This window comes from Gopherus evgoodei, chromosome 2, assembly GCF_007399415.2.
Source record: "Gopherus evgoodei ecotype Sinaloan lineage chromosome 2, rGopEvg1_v1.p, whole genome shotgun sequence".
Lineage (NCBI taxonomy): Eukaryota > Metazoa > Chordata > Testudines > Testudinidae > Gopherus > Gopherus evgoodei.
This window is the reverse complement of record NC_044323.1, coordinates 260,223,666-260,240,173: the sequence shown is the minus strand read 5'-3', so window position 1 is coordinate 260,240,173 and position 16,508 is coordinate 260,223,666. Positions and strand designations below refer to the sequence as shown.

Below are 16,508 nucleotides of genomic sequence, written 5' to 3'. Positions count from 1 at the left end.
TTCCTTTGTGAGAGTTTATGAACTCTATGCTGCTGACTGCTTGGACTTTCGATTCAATTATTTAAGGAGACTTAATCTTACGTGAATAAATGTTGTGGAAAAAGAGATACAATTGGAAACATACAGCATCCACATGGTGGTGGCAGCTCTCCCATCTGTCTCCACCTGCAGACCCCTACAGTTCCAGTCTCACTGCCTCCGATTCCTGGCACAGCCCTTCATCCATGTCACAGTCCAGGTTCCCCCCTTCTGGGGGGTCTCCTTCTGCAACAGGCTAGCTGCTCCTCACAGCGGTGTGGCAGTCCACAGTCTGGCTGCTTCTGCCACAGCAAGTGCATGTGTGTGTACAGGGTGAGGGGGCAGGCCCACCCACTACTCTGGGTCCCAGCTAGGGACTCCATAAACAGCTTCCTGCTGCCCCTCCTTTCTTTACCAGTCTGTCTCAATCCCCTGGGCCACTTCCCCAGCACCTTTGGCTCCTGCCTCTGGATTCTTCACCCACTTCCCAGGGCCTTGGGCCTGCAAGTCCTAGCAGACCTGTTCACAGTGCCCATTCTACAACCCTCTAGGAAACCTACCCCCTGCTTGGGCTTCCTGCAGCAGACTGACATGCTTTGTCCTGCAGTTTCCTTTTATATGGGCTGGCTAGGCCCTGATTGGCTGATCCAGCTGCTGCCCTAATTGGCTGCAGCCACTGTCCTAATTGGCTGTTTCCTAGCAGCGCTCCAGGCTGGGTTTTAACCCTATCAGGGCCAGTGTGGGGCAGATACCCCATCACACTAATCAATAGAAAAATGGCTGTTCTGGAGCTCATAATGTGTAAGTCAAACAGAAAACCAGTCAGTTTATCTTACTACCTGTTTTAATCACTGAAATGTGATTCCCTATTGAACTGTGCACATTTCATCTCTAGGTTACTGGTTCAAATCCATTCTATGTCAATAGTGACTAAAAGTTGATTGCAGTTTTGTGGTGGTTGCCAACAGAAAGGCCAAGGAGTGCGTGGGAATGGGAAGTGAAGTAAACTCTGACCCTAGACCTGGACCCTCTAGGTCAGGATTAAGCCATATTAACAGAACAGTGAGGAAAAGCTTGCGCTGCTGCTATCCCTGCTGCACCTGTACAGTAGATAAACAAAATCTTCCAGTACATATTTTTCAAATTTGAGTTGCTAAAGATAGGATTCAAAATCCCAGGTTACATACCTGAACAATAGACTGGAGTTTCAAGTACTGAGCATCCATTGAAGTCAATGGAAGCTGCAGGTATGGAAAATGGGACAAGCAATTGCTAGATATCCTAGTAATGCTATACAGGGGTTCTCAAACTGGGGGTCAAGACCCCCTCAGAGGGTTGCGAGGTTATTACATGGGGGATCACAAGCTGTCAGCCTCCTCCCCAAACTCCACGTTGCATCCAGCATTTATAATGGTGTTAAATATATTTTAAAAAGTGTTTTTAATTTATAAGGGGGAGTCGCATTCAGAGGCTTGCTATGTGAAAGGGGTCACCAGTACAAAAGTTTGAGAACTACTGTACTAGATGAAGATGGTAAAATTGTTAATGAAATAGAAAAGGCAAAAGTATTCAATAAGTTTTGAAAAAAGCAGGATGATGTACTTGTATCACATGAGGATAAAGAAGTATTTTCGAGTCCATTAGTTACCAAGATGTTAAACAACATCATCTAAGGATAAACATTTTTAAATCAGCAGGCCTGGGTAATTTGTACTCAAGTCCTAAACGAGTTGGCTGAGGAGACCTCTGGCTCATTGATGTTAATTTTTAATAAATCTTGGAATATTGGGGAAATTCTGGAAAACAGGAAGAGTGCTAATGTCATGCCAATATTAAAAAAAAAATGAGTAAGATGACTTGGGTAAAAAAATAGGGCAGATACCCTGACATCAACCCTATGCAAAATAATGGAAAAGCTGATAAGAGCTACACTTCATAAATAATTAAAGGATGGGGATATAATGTCAGTCAACATGTTTTTATGTAAAGTAGGCTTTGTCAAATGTGTTTTCTTTCTTTCATGGGACTACAAGTTTGGCTGATTAGGGTAACTGGGTAGATTTTAATATACTAGATTTTTATAAGGTGTTTGACTTGGTTGTGTATGACATTCTGATATAAAAAAATTAACATATCAATAAAACATGTTAAATGGATTAAGAACTGGCTAACTGACAGATTTCATGAATGAAAAATACCTCTGGAAACAAGGCTATTTTTATTTACGTATTTTAAATATGGATATAGGGACCCGAGTTTGAACCCACTGGCCATAGTGTTAAAAGATTGAGACTAGCAGTGAGAATAAGGAGCAGTCAGAGATAGTTGTGCTATTGATTCTTGTAGGAGTACAAACATGTTGAAAACCTGAAGTCGTTGACCAATGGGATTCGTTGACACATACTCTTCTCTTGTGCCCACCAGGTAATGCCTGTTAACAAGAGCTGTCATCACAGAATGAGTGCAATGACTTTCCAGCTTTTCACTCTGTGGACTGCTTTGTAAGAGAGAGAGTCTTTTATGGACTCAGACTCTCAACAACCAGTGCCCTATTCCTGGTTTCTCAACGTGTTTCACACTGTGGAGCACCACGCAGGGCTTGACATGACACTGGATGTCCACAGACAACAGTGTGACAACCATGCTACCAGAACAATCCATGTGCACACATGTGACCGTAATCCCAGGGGAGCACTGAAATTACTCAGTTAGGGTGAACTGCAAAGAATGGGGCAGACAATCCCCGAAGCTGGTGGATATTCCAATACTTAGATTTACCAAACCAGCACAAAACAGCTTCTATAATACCTTACGGGTTACCCAGAAGCCAACAACACAGTTCCCTTAAAGCAACCCAGCCTTAGGCCTGCACTCAGACACCCAAATCAAATATGATGTGGATTATGGAAAATCTTATTCATCATATAAGAAAGTTCTATTAATCCCAAAAGATTAGACACATTACTGCCAGGTTAATGAATATTCCAGATCTTACCCAAATACACGCTTACAGCCAATCCTTATTAACTAAACTAAAATTTATTAAAAAAGAAAAGAGAGAGAAAGTATTGGTTAAAAGATCAGTATACATACAGACATCAGTACAGTTCTGACATCAGATTCATAGTAGAGATGGTGAGCTTTGTAGTTGCAAAGAGTTCTTTCAGAATTGGTCCACAGGTTATAGTCTAATCATATTCATGGTGATCCAAATAGGACTGAAGATCTCAGTCTTACAGCTTAAGCTTCCCTTACATGAAGCATCAAGCAGATCTGAAATAAAAAGGATCAGGACCCAAGACATCTTTATACAGCACCAGGCTTCCTTTTGACAGCCTGGAGTCCTTAGGTGAACAATAGGCAATCATGGAGACTTTGAAGTAGACCTATTTCCTAAACACCACCCGTAATTAGCTACAGGGATTAACATAAGGCTATTTCCTGTTTTCCGCTATTCGCAGGTGATTTGCTATAAATTTCAAAGAGAGATAAATACAGTGATATCTCTATGTTTACAGTTCATTTAAATGTTAAGATTTCCTTTTGATCTCTGAATTAACAGAATACGGCATAGACAGGATGTCTGATTACATTGTTAATCTCAAACAATATATATGTAAACACACAAGAACACACAAGGTTTGAATCTGGGTCAATTAGCCTGCAAGCTGCTTAACACTTTTTGGCCAGGTGTCACAATACACAACAGTGTTGCCAGCTCTTGTGACGTTTTTCATCAGTGACGGATTGCAGCCAGTGCTGGAGCCTGTCTGTGGATAGCAGGAGAAGCTCCAGTCCTCTAGCGAATTTCAGCCTTGCCTCAGGGATAACCCCTCTGATTGGCTTATTTTCCCACCTGCCTGCATCCTAGGGTAGAACAGCCAATCAGGGCTGCTGAAGACCTGAAAGGTAAGCTAATGAGCACCCCTCTGCATGTGGCAACCTGGAAGGGGAAGGCGGATGTCATGGAGCATCTGATCAACACTGGTGTGGATGTCAACTCCCAGAAAAGGAAGGGTCACAGCACTCTGCATGATGCAAGGCAGCTCAACCACTACAAGATCATTAAGATTCTGTTGTTGTGCAGGACAGACATGATGGCCCAGAACCTAACAAGGCAAGACCCCCCCATAGATCTGATGCAGCTATGCCAGGCAGACACCTTGCAGGCACTGGAGACACAGGAGCCTGGTGAGACAGAGGTTTTGGCATGAGGGATGGGCAGAAGAGGCACTGGTGGGAGATGGTGCTTGGTTCTGAGGAACTGGATCCATTTCATGACTCAGCTGTGTGAATCAATGAATAAAACCCAATAAGTGTGTGTGTGTGGAGCAGGGGGGAAGAGAACTGGATACCACTCTCACAGGAAGGCAGGAGAGGAGGGACCAAAGAGCCCAACAGCTCAGAGTGGCTCTGCTCCCCTCGTCCATCCTGTGAGCAGCCAGACAAGGCCTCTGCTCTTTCCCTGCCCCCTTGCAGAACCCAGCCTGGGAAGGGGCAGGGGTATGTGGAAAGAATCCCTACAGCTGCTCCCCAGCCTGAAAGGGGAAGAAGGGACCCTGCTACAGCCACCCTTCCCCCAAGTCCTGGAAGGGGGATGTAGAGACCCTTAGGAGGAGTAGAGGTGAGGCTTCATGGTAGTGGTGGTGGTGGGTGTTGAACTGATATGAGGGGCAGAATTGATCCATGGGATGAGTGGGGATTTGGGAGGCAGCAGCCATGGGGAGCTGAATGGGAGCTGAATTGCTAGGGGGCTGGGTGTGGACTGAGCGGCAGAACTGATATGGGAGTTGGGGGGCAGGATTGATTTGGAGATTGGGGGACAGAATAAACTGCTGGGCAGGAGAACAGGCACTGATAGGAGTGAGAGCTCCTGGAGTGGAGGCCAAAATCACAATACCTAATACATTCTGGAAAGTTGGCAACACACACACACACACACACACACACACACACACACACACACACACACACACACACACACACACACACACACACACACACACACACACACACACCACACACACAGGATGGGCAGGGGGCAATCAAAAACAAAAAGGCAGAACAAAAAATACAATATAATCTTATTTTTTAAAGTCTCATGATTTTTGAGACTGGCAATTCTGCATCAAGGTTTATGTACAGCTTAAAGTTCCATTTCAACAACTTATTATCACACTTGGGATGCTGAATGTATGCTAGAGGAGGCACATAAATCTCATTGACACTAAATCATCTAGTGTGTCAAGGTCAAAATAACCCTCATCCAATTCCAAGGAACAAGCTCCCAACATCTCATCCTTAGCAGGTTATTCCCTGGAATTCTGTGCTTTCGCTAAAGATGCTTCTGGAGCAATGTATCTGAGCACAAGGCTGGAAAAATTAGCATTGTCCAAGCCAAATCAAATCAGACCAGTGAAATGATCGGACCTTTTGCGAGCATATTATAGCAGAAGCCTTTGTCTTTTTTTAGCACCTTTCCTGCAGGGTGTGTGACTAGCTTGAGGAGATGGGGTTGGGAGAAGAGGGGTGTTCTCTGAATTCCATGATGAAATAGGTAGTTATTTACTCACTCCCTTTGTAACCTTTGTTGTCTTATTTGGCCATCAGTGTAACCTGTAGAACCTGAACATCAAGACAGGACTTTGTTTTCTATACTTGAGTATCTCTGGGAAACCAGCTGTAACAATAAGAGGACAGAGATGAAGCTTCCAGGCTTATGAACACCAGAGTGCTCAAGAGGCATGTTGCTAGCAGGGCAGGACAGGAAGCTTGCGCTGCTGCTGTCCATTATGCATCTGTACTCCGGATAAAGAGTATGCTGCTCAACCAGTCACATCTCATGTGACTACTGTGGAAAGCTCATTATTATGCAGTTTTTTTTCAGCCAAGCTCTTAAAGCTACACATCTTGCCTAGTGACACTGCCACCCAATCTACCATCCACGCTGCTGGTTCAGTTAACATAGAGGCCCAGATTCATTCCTGCTTTATTCCAGCATAAATCAGAGTGAACAGGACACCCTGCTTGAGGGGTTGCATTGTGGCAGGGCGGGGAGGGGAGGGAGGAAAGGGGAAGTTGCAGCAGAAAGAGGTTGCCACCTTTTCTTCCCTCCTCCAGAAGGCTTACTGGGGACCAGTTCAGCCTGAAAACAAAGTGGTGCTGTTTGGGGAGTGGCCTTAAGCAGGCAGCCAGGAATAGTGCAACCTGCCTGCACCTGCTCCTATGGAGTCCTAATGTATAATAAAGCTGCTCTCTCCAGGCACAACCCTTGAGGGAGTGGAAATGCAGCTGGCTTTTCCCTAGGGGTGAACTCTACTTGGGATGCAGGGGGCATGAATCTGATGCATCAAATGCAATCCCTGAGCAGATCTGCAGTCCCAGTATTTCAAGACCACTATATCTCCCAAATCCTCCTGCCTCTGCTCAGAACAGCAATAAAAAGAACTCTAGGATTTTACACTGATGATACACCACAGTCAGAAAACCAGAGAGCTATGTGAGATCTGCAGTGGCAAATACCTACCAAGCTGCTAGGCAACTGGTCTAAATATTTTGTTAACACTTTGCTTAAAGTGTGTATTGATGCCTTTCTGCCTCTTTCAATATGAAAATGTTTCCATCAAATCCCGGGCTATCGATTCGGTTCTATCCTAAAGCAGGAAATGCTTTTAGTTGTTCTTACATCTGCTGGTAACTGCTGTTCAATATGCATGGGAGCCTTGGAAATAAAAGTGCTTTGTCCTTCAAGTGCTGCACCACCCTAGAGTGTTACTTTTTGTAAAATGTGAGGCAGGGAGAATGATGTTGTCAGACTCCCTCTCTCCTTTTTTCTTCCTGAGAGCAGGTGAAAATCTCACCAAGTAGCCTCCTACATCATCAACAGCCAAGGGGGCAAAAAAACTAACTGGCTTCAAGACTGAGATTGATACATTTATGGAGGGGATGGTATGATGAGACTGCCTACAATGGCATATAGCTGATCTGCGACTGCTAGCAGCAATATCTCCAATGGCTGATGATGGGACAGTGGATGGGGCAGGCTCTGACTTACTACAGAGAATTCTTTCCCAGGTATCTAGGTAGCGGGTCTTGCCCACACACTCAAGGTCTAACTAATTGCCATATCTGGAGTCATGAAGGAATTTTCCCCAGGTCAGATTGGCAGAGACTTAGGATTTTTTGCCTTTGTCTGCAGCATGGGGCAGGGGTCACTTGAGATTTAAACTAGTATAAAGGGTGGATTCTCTGTAACTTGAAGTCTTTAAATCATTATTTGAGGACTTCAGTAACTCAGACAGAGGTTATGGGTCTATTACAGGAGTGGGTGGGTGAGATTCTATGGCCTGCAAAGTGCAGGAGGTCAGACCAGATGATCATGATGGTCCCTTCTGACCTTAGAGACTATGAGTCCATCTGGCTGATAGGGCTGCCACACTCATAATATGCGGAATCTCCTGCTGCTGTTTCAAAGCCCCCCCCCCCCAGTCTTATGGGGCCTAGATATGGGGAGCTACCTGCATCCCCTCCTCAATTAATCTGCTAGGGGTAGTAAAGAGCCCCATGTGGAAAAAAACGAGGGAAGGCCAGAGGATCAGAAATAGCTTGGGGGGTGATGGCTGTGGAGACCTGTGCGCCTCCGCTCCCCAGAAGCTAGTAATCTGAGTGTAAGCGGAAATGGTCCCGCTATTGTGGGGAACTTTCCTGGCTTCTGCACTACCCTGGTGAAATGGGCTAGCAGAAGATCCGAGTCCTCTCTCCAACTTCCTTTACCCAGAGGCCTCCCTGCCCTTGAGGACTCCCCTTCCACTCTCCTGTCTGGCAGAGTCCTCGTAACTCCGACAAGGCTGGGCCCAGGATTCCTGGGGGACTCACCCCACACCCTGCTGTGGTCACCTAGGACAGAGGCTAGGGTGTTCCCACCCCGGGGTGCTCTCTCTGCACTGGATACTTCCCTGATTCACTGGTTATTACATACAATGTAAAGCAAATACAAGTTATTTAATTAATTTTAAAAAAGAATAAGGAAAAATGGAAAAGGTTAAAGGAAAACACATCACCCCACTCTCTTGGAGGGAACATTACAAACAGTGTGTCTGGAATGTCAGGGCAGTTCACAGTCTGTTCCTTGTAGGTCCCAGGCCTCCTTCTCAGGCCCTGGCTGTGCTGCAGGGATGCTGTGGGTTGGACACTTGCTCTGGTGGTGGCCACAGACCTCCAGCATCAGCCCCCTTTGGGTTAAGATCCCTCTCCCTGTCTGGCCTGCAAGGATCCTTGGCTGGAGGTGTCTTTCTGCGCTGAGCCCTTTGCCCAGGGTCTCCCCTTGGCTGGCCCCAGTTGCTCTCCCTGGGCTGTGTCTCTGGCTGGCCCAGCACTGCTCCCAGCAGAGGATCTGCTCTCCCTTGGCTGTGTCTCTGGCTCTGTGGATGCAGCTCTCCTCCCAGCACAGGTCTGCTTTGTGGGCTGCTTCCATGACTCTGCTCCCAGCTCTGACCTGCTTCCTGGGCTGGCTGCTTTTCTGGCCACTCTGGCTGGCACAGCTTTGCTCCCCAGCTCAGCTTGGGCCCCTGCTTTCTCCTTAGCTCAGCCCCACTCTGTCTGACCCAGGCAAATCCAGCTCACACGGAGCATATGACCCACCTTGGCCTCCTGACTCCCTGATTAGCCTGCCCGCCCTGTCAATCAGGCTGACCGGGAGCATCGACCTCTTCCCATTCTTTTGGTACTGGGAGCTAGCCAACCAAAACACCCCAACTAAATGTTAGTAAGGGGACAACAGTCCCCTTAACATGAGGGCAGATGGTGGTGCTTCATCTCCCTCCAAAGAAGGAAAAGACAAGTTGAAGGTGGCAAGCAGGACAGCAGCTTAGCATCCCCACCCTCCGCGAAAATGCAGCAAGCCAGCAGGAGGGATGTGAAGAGGGAAACAGCCTCTCCCTCAGAGGGTAGGGAGCTTAGCGGCTGGTACAGTGATCCTGGTATTGAGGGCTAAACTCGCTGCTCCTGTATCTGCAGAGCTGAGAGCATTCATCAACAATGCCTCTTGGCAGCTCAGGGTCTGCTGCTGTCAGAGAGGGCAGATTGGGGCTGGTTTACACATATACACTCTCCAGGATCTCTCATGCCTGGCTGAAGTGGGTGAATCTGTCATGGAGGTCTTGTCTTCCTTACAGAACTTTGCCTTGTTTGAACACAGCGGTAAAGACTTGAGTTAACTGACAGAATACTGACCATGACTTTTGGGACAGTGTAGGCAAGGACAAGTTGTGTGCAGCATTGTGTCACCTAACCATGAGTAAAGCCTACATGTGCAGTGATAGCAAAGGGAGAGCTGTGCAAATAACCAATTTTGTGATTTAGTGGCTGAACCAAAATATAGAAATTCCTTTCAGGTTAACCCAAAGATAACATTTTTCAATTTTTTGATGAAACAAAGTCAAAAAAATTGTTTTGGGGTTGATCGACACATTTTGTTCAACCCAAAATCTTTTGGTTCTCAAGGTTTTTTTTACTTTCTATAAAAAATAAAATGGCAGTAAAATTTAAAAAAAGTCATTGTGAATTGAAAAATCAAAATGTTTCAATTTGAAAATGTTGAAATAAAATGTTCTCATCTTTTTCAGTTGAAACAATTAGGCACATTCTAAATGAATTTGTAAAATGAAATGTTTCTATCAATCTGAACATGCATTTTTTGGCCAAAAAAAAGAATGTAAAATTTTTGCTCAGCTCTAGTCAAGGTGCTTTACAAACACAAACTCCCACAACACACCTGTGAAGCAAGGAAGTGTCATTCACTTCTGATGGTGGAAACCAGGCTGAAGGTCTCTGGTCGCAGAAACCATGTCATCTAGGAAATGCATCAATTCCTTGAGCATTCTGTCTGTGAGACTCTTGTGGCCCTAAAAGGGCATTGCAATGCCTCATCGGAGTTGTAATTCTGTGCCTTATACTCCCATTTTCCTGTATGGGCTTGGCTCTCTAACTGGCCTACATCTCCCATAGTGAACCATGGCCAGGGAGTCGAGTGAGTACACTCCTACCACAAGAGGAGAAAGTGGTGCATCATGGAAGATGTAATCCTACCAGGAACCCCAGCCTATAGATGAGAATGGGCAGAAAGCACCTACAACTACAACGCCAATAACGCATCACAGCACGATTTTGAATGCACCACTTTTTCTCCTCTTTCAATGGAAACAATTTCAATAGAAAATTTGCAACTAGTTCTAGTTTTTGTTTATTTGTGTCCCTAAAAATATACGGATATGCATATGGTATAACCTAGAAAACTAAAGTATATAAATATTCATATCCATAATGCCCAGTAAATGTCTGAATGGAACTGACTATTTTACTTCATCCCCTTTCTTAGCAAATGTAACACAAAGGCAGTTGACAGTGCTGGAGAATGGAGAACGTATCAGGTAGAGCATGAACAGTGGAGAAATGGTATTAGTGAGACCATTAGTGGAACACTATGTCCATGTCTTGTGTTCACGCTTCAAAAAAGATGCTGACAAATTGGAAAGGGTTCAGGAAAGAGCTATAAGAATGATTCAAGGTCTGGAAAATATGTCTTTTAGTAAGAAACTTAGGAAACTGTCTATTTAGTTTACCCAAAAGGAAGCTAAGAGGTGACTTGATCAGCTCTGCAGTGAAAAGATTTCTGTTAGAAGATGGCTTTTTAGCAGAAAAAGGCATAATGAGATTCATAGGTTGGAAGCTGAAACTACATATATTCAGTCTAGAAATAACCATTAGAATTAGCCATAGGAACAACTTACCTAGGGATATGGTGAATTTCCCATCACTTGATACCTTTAAATCAAGACTGCACGTTTTTCTAAAAGATATGCTATAGCTTAAACAGAAATTATGGATTGATGGAGGAATTATTGGGTGAAATTCTATGGCCTGTATTATGCAGAAGATCAGATTAGATGATCATAACGGTCCCTTCTAGGCTTAATCTCTGAAACAATGAACAATGGTAATGCCAGCTTCTGGAATTACGCTACACCTATGTGGGTCTTTTATTGCCAAACAAGTTATCATAGTTTAGTATTTCTAACTATTTTTTTAATCTTCATATTGGATAATGTCCCTAATTCTTTTGACTGATGACAAAGTCACAAGAAACCCTTCAAAATGAAACCAAAAGACTTGCACTCAAACAAGTAGTTTTGCAGCACTATCGTTTGTTTCTAAACTGGTCAGAACAGTTGCCAACTTGTGCTTAAAAGGTAGAGTTAAAAAACACCAGAGGAGTTGCTTGTACTATGTACATGTACAGTACTATTGCTGCTCAGAGTCCAATGTCTTCAAATTAGACTCAGGAGGCAAGGGAAACACTTGCGTGGAGTTTCAATCTTCACCAAACTGTTAGGTCCTACAGTGTACGTCACCTCATCTTCATATACCCCTGGAGGCAAGCTGATCTCCTTGGTAAGATTTGTGTAGTTGTATTCCTTCCCTCTTAGGGTCCTATGCTCCTCCTCGTGTTCAGCTGACACTTTAACCTTCCCATCTTTCACCTTCACTGTAACTTCCTCTGGGTCAAACCCCTTAACATCCATCAGAGCTAAAAGCTTATGATCATGGCATGAGTTCAACATCCTATTAACTCTTCTTCGTATGCTGTAATAAAAAAAAATAAAAACAAGAAAATAAATTTAGGTCACCAAAAATAAATAGCCACCCATTCATCCAGACTATCTTAGAAGCTTTGGACAAATTTTTGAAATTCCTTTTTCTGAGGTCCTATCTCTTAGCTACTTTCATTAATAATCAGGAATTTATCCCTAGGAAGTATCAAAGTGATTCTTTGTTGTGGGTAAGAGCTGAGATTACTTAATTCAGACATTTGTGCCTGGGTCCTGGTTTCAAATCATACCAAGAGGTATATAATAATATAAATAATATAAAGATCCCATATTTTCAATATTTACAAGTAAAATATTGTATTGTCAAATATGGATATGAGGCAGCTTTATCTAGACCTTTAACCATATTTGAGGAGTTGACCTAGGAGTAAGCTGGAACAAAAGGTTCAATTTCTAAGATATCTATCATTTTGATTGAAAAAGATATTGATAAGAAAACAATCAAGATGAAAAGATGGGAGAGAGATTTGGACAAAGAAATTGATCCGGATGAGTGGGTCTCTATGTGAGAAATGAGATAAACACCTTCAATTTGTGCAGCACATAAAGAATTTTTAAATAAATTACTGTATAGATGGCATTTTACTCCAGTTAAGATCCATCATATTTTTGCTACTAGAAAGGCACTCTGTTGGAAGGCTTGTGGGGAAAGAGGAATGTGCTTGTACATCTGGTGGTTGTATGCAGGAATTAGATGGTTTTGGGAGGAAATTATTAAAGAGATTCATGTTATGACAAAATGCTGGCTTCCTGGAGATCCCCCGATTCGGTTACTTAATACTCCACTAAAGGATCTACACTTTAAACAAAATGACAAATTAATTTCTCTTTTATTGTTAGCAGCTAACTTTGTATGCCACATTATTACAAATGTGACACACACACACACCCTTGCTGCCCCGCATGGAATTGTGGTATAGAAAAATATGGACTATCTGTGTAATAGAAACCCTGGGTTAGGGGTTGTTATAAAATTGGATGGGTGGGGTTCTGTGGCCTGCCTTGTGCAGGAGGTCAGACTAGATGATCAGATTGGTCCCTTCTGACCTATGAGTCTATGAATCTATGAATCTATGTGCACAAGAGGAGCACTAAAAAGAGGATAGTTATTTAGAAATTTGGTCACCCTTTCCAGCATACTCAAGAGAGGTGGGCTCCCCACCCAGCAAACCAAAATCTTTACCAGGTTATTTGAATAAGTAATATATGATGTAGTATTCTTAATGTTTTATTGTAAAAATTGCCTTAATAAAAAGTTTCAAAAAATAAAAAAACAAGAACAGAATTAAAATGAATTGAGTATACAGCATGGAATAAGAACACATTTATTTGATGACAAAAATATAAATCAAAGTGTAAGGTCTATTCTCACATATTAATGCAGATAGCTGCATATTTTGATGCACACGACTTGTGGAATTGGCTACACCGTCAATGAACAAACATCCATGTGCTTTGATAATCAAGGGTTTGCATGTTCTTAGGATGACACAACTGTGAAGATGAGTTCTGTCACCCTAAACACACAAAAGCCAGCACTCCTCATTAGCCAATAGACACCAATGCATGTCCACTTAACAAATCATCCTAAATTTTCAAATTAAGGGTTATAATTAATTACATTTTCAAGTGAGAAATTTTGTTAAATGTGATCTGTACATAAGAGACACTTTTGACATGCACACACAAAATTAAATGTCTCCTGTGCAGAGCTAGGATGGTGGCTAACTGGGCCATTAAAATAACATTTTGCAATGTGAAATGACACTATAATCAACCAAAAACATGACTCTCATTCAAACTATTTGCAAAATATCCAACAGACGGTCCCAGTCTCAATTGTAATAGACTGAATGGGACATAAGATACCAAATTCAATAGATAATATGTGTGATGTAGGAGTATATAGGACAATAAATGATGAACTAGACACTGCAAGTCAGATGAGGTTAGCAATTTATTACCAGTATAGTCCAGCTCCAGGAATATTATTCCTATTATACAAAACTAAGATGATTGAACTTAGCACAACATCTAGAATTATATTTTTCTTCCTTTGTTAGAGTTCATGAATTCTGTGCTGCTGCCTGCTTGGACTTTCTATTCAATCACTTAGAGAAACTTAATCTTAGGTGAATAAATGTTGTGGAAAAGGAGTGATATGATTGGAAATCTACAGCGTCCATATGGGTTTCAGTGTTCTTTGAGAGAGGATGATATTTGATTTTTCTAGACTTGTAGGCTGAAATTCTTCTCTCATGTGACTGTAGTCAGAGCAGTACAAGCAGATGCATAAGGAAAATATAGCCAGTTTCAGAAACAGGGTGGCAAGGATTACACTATGGACACGATACTTGGGCAAAACTCTCACTGAAGTCATTGGCCCAGATCCTGAAGCCCTCAATCTGTTTTTACTCAGGCAAACCTGTCATTAACTTCACCGGGTTTTGCATGAGTAGCAACTTCAAAATTTGAAGTTATGCGTCAAATTCTGATTTGAATTCAGGTGGTGAAAATCCAGAGTATCTTCATGTACCAGCACCTCCTCCACCTCCTCCTGCAGCAGCCTTTGGCATATGATGTGTAAAGGGGCTGCACGTGCACTATAGCTATTCTAATATGGAGAAGCTGTTACAATGGAGAGAATTTAGAGCAGCCCCTAGGCTGCTCTCACTTCTCCTATGGTTAGTGTAAAACCCAACCCAGAGATGAAGGATCACTATACAGCTCCCTCTCCTCCAGCTCTGTCACATCCAGTGGAGACTAAGCACAGCAGAAAATATAAGCCAATATTCAATTCTCAGTGTGTACTGACATCATATTTTTAACTGGCAAAATAAAAACCTCACCTCCAAGCACAATATTTAACAGAAGTTTAAATCTTGTGTAGGGGGGAAAACTTTAGTTAAATAAGATATGTTAAAATAATTTATTCAGTACAAACTACCAAAGTCCCCACCTCTTAATGAATATGATTCTGTCTCACTAGCAAAGGATTTCTTATCCTTTCTGGGTTCAGATTGCTCATTAACCCTTAACTCAAATGACAAGTTTTTTATCATTTATCACAGTTTTTCATTTAGAACTAGATTCTGATTCCCTCTATACCAGCGTAAATCTGGACCTCCATTGAATTCAATTTCATAATAATAAATACCCAACTCTTAATAGATTGAATTACTCTGGGTTTACAGTAAGATCAGAATCTAGTCCAAGACTACATCTATGTATTCTCATTTAGTTTTACCTGTAGTCTGACATTTAATTAGTTGCCTTAAATATTTTTAAATTATATCCTATTTTTTTCCATAGTAAGACTACAATATTTAACACTCAGACGGTGCATATATAATTACCTCCATACCTAGACTACATCATTACAGTTTTTTACAAACACTTACAGTTCCTACATTTCCCTGAAGTTGAGCGTTGTCTATTATCCTGTTTACCCATTTCCACTTTACTCAAAACTCAGCTGCCAAATTCCTTTCTTTAATTCAATTTAAAGAGTACTACTGGCTACAGAAGGCTAATAAAGAAGCTCATTTACCTGCCCATTTCTCGCTCTGCCTCCAGTTTTGCTTTAATGGCTTTCTTCTCCCAAACTGTGAGGCATGATGGTGGATGGCAGTCTGGGTGTATAGCACACAGGCAATGTGGATAGGGGTGTATTTCACACCCACAGTGTGGATGCAGGTGTATATCACACAGGCAGTGTGGATGCAGGTGCATATCACATAGGTAATGTGGATGCAGGTCCATCAGCCTTATCTGTCTCCTTATTTCTCTATCTGCCTTTCTCAAATCTCGCTTGGCATCTTCCAAAAAGCGACAGCACAAAGACATCTTAAAGCTTTAAACCATATTAGTGTACGAGTACAACTTTTGGTAACTTGCACTCGTGTGGGAAAAAATTGTCTTGCAAGCTCTGGCCAGAAGTTAGTTTAAAAAACAAACTGCAGATGCTTTAGCTATATTCCAGCAGGCATTTTATGACATCATCAGCATGCAAATATGTCACAATCCTGCTGTTGGCATGGGAACTGCAATCAGTGGCTGTCTCCCAGAAAGCTATTAAATGCAAAATACTGCATGGATTAAACACTCTGGTTGGTATTTCATACCCACACAAGTTAGTCAATTCAACATTCTGGATAATTTATGGATTTCCCCAGCAACTGTAACTTGGCCCCATTGTACATACATATTTGTGTCACTGTATATGGTGTCAGCTTGTACTGTATGCTCTAATAGAGTATTTTCTCACTCATAGGTAAAGTTTCAATCATAATATTGCATTAATAAAGTTATTCACATTGATTTCCTCTTTTTAAAAATACAACATATGAACCAAAGCTGGGAGAATGTGCACAGGTGTTCTCAGCCCTTATATAGGCAAAATACTTTGTGGATCAAATCCTGAAGTCTTTATTCACGTTTTAACTCAGACTTTACTTAGATACTCAATCCCTTGTGTGATTAGATGAAGCCTGTTGTTGACCACAAATATTTATAACAGGGGATGGGACATTTTTTGTAGGTTTTTTACAGCTGTCTTTAATGTTTTATTTTGTTTTCGTGCTTGCTGGTTTTGGACTGCTTGCCGCCATGCTAGGAGCGTAGGACCATTTTAGGGCTTTGTAGCTTTTTTTGCTCTTTTTAACTTTTTTTTGTTTTTGTTACTTGCCCTACCAATTTTGTGACATGTTGTTTGAACCATTTAACAGCCATGGTTATAGTTTGCAATATTTTACAGTTTAAGGCTACATTTTTTTGCCCCAGCCTTACAGACTTAGTTTTATGTTCTTTTTCCCCACTATATTT

General features: G+C 42.3%; 1 protein-coding gene across 1 annotated transcript; it reads right to left on the bottom strand.

The window, feature by feature from the left end:
• Nucleotides 1-11,342: 11,342 nt before the first annotated feature.
• ODF1 (outer dense fiber of sperm tails 1) lies at nucleotides 11,343-15,530 on the bottom strand. The gene is made up of 2 exons (XM_030549594.1): nucleotides 15,235-15,530; nucleotides 11,343-11,658 (listed from the first exon to the last, which is right to left on the bottom strand). Exons 1-2 carry the CDS (start codon nucleotides 15,528-15,530, stop codon nucleotides 11,343-11,345), a joined length of 612 nt encoding a protein of 203 aa, XP_030405454.1.
• Between the last annotated feature and the right edge of the window lie 978 nt (nucleotides 15,531-16,508).

Excerpts from the sequence above, each read along its gene's own strand:
- ODF1 (XM_030549594.1), bottom strand. The coding sequence starts at position 15,530 with ATGTCTTTGTGCTGTCGCTTTTTGGAAGATGCCAAGCGAGATTTGAGA. Across the intron at positions 11,659-15,234 it reads GCAGAGCGAGAAATGGGCAG|CATACGAAGAAGAGTTAATA; the intron begins GTAAATGAGCTT and ends TTTTTATTACAG.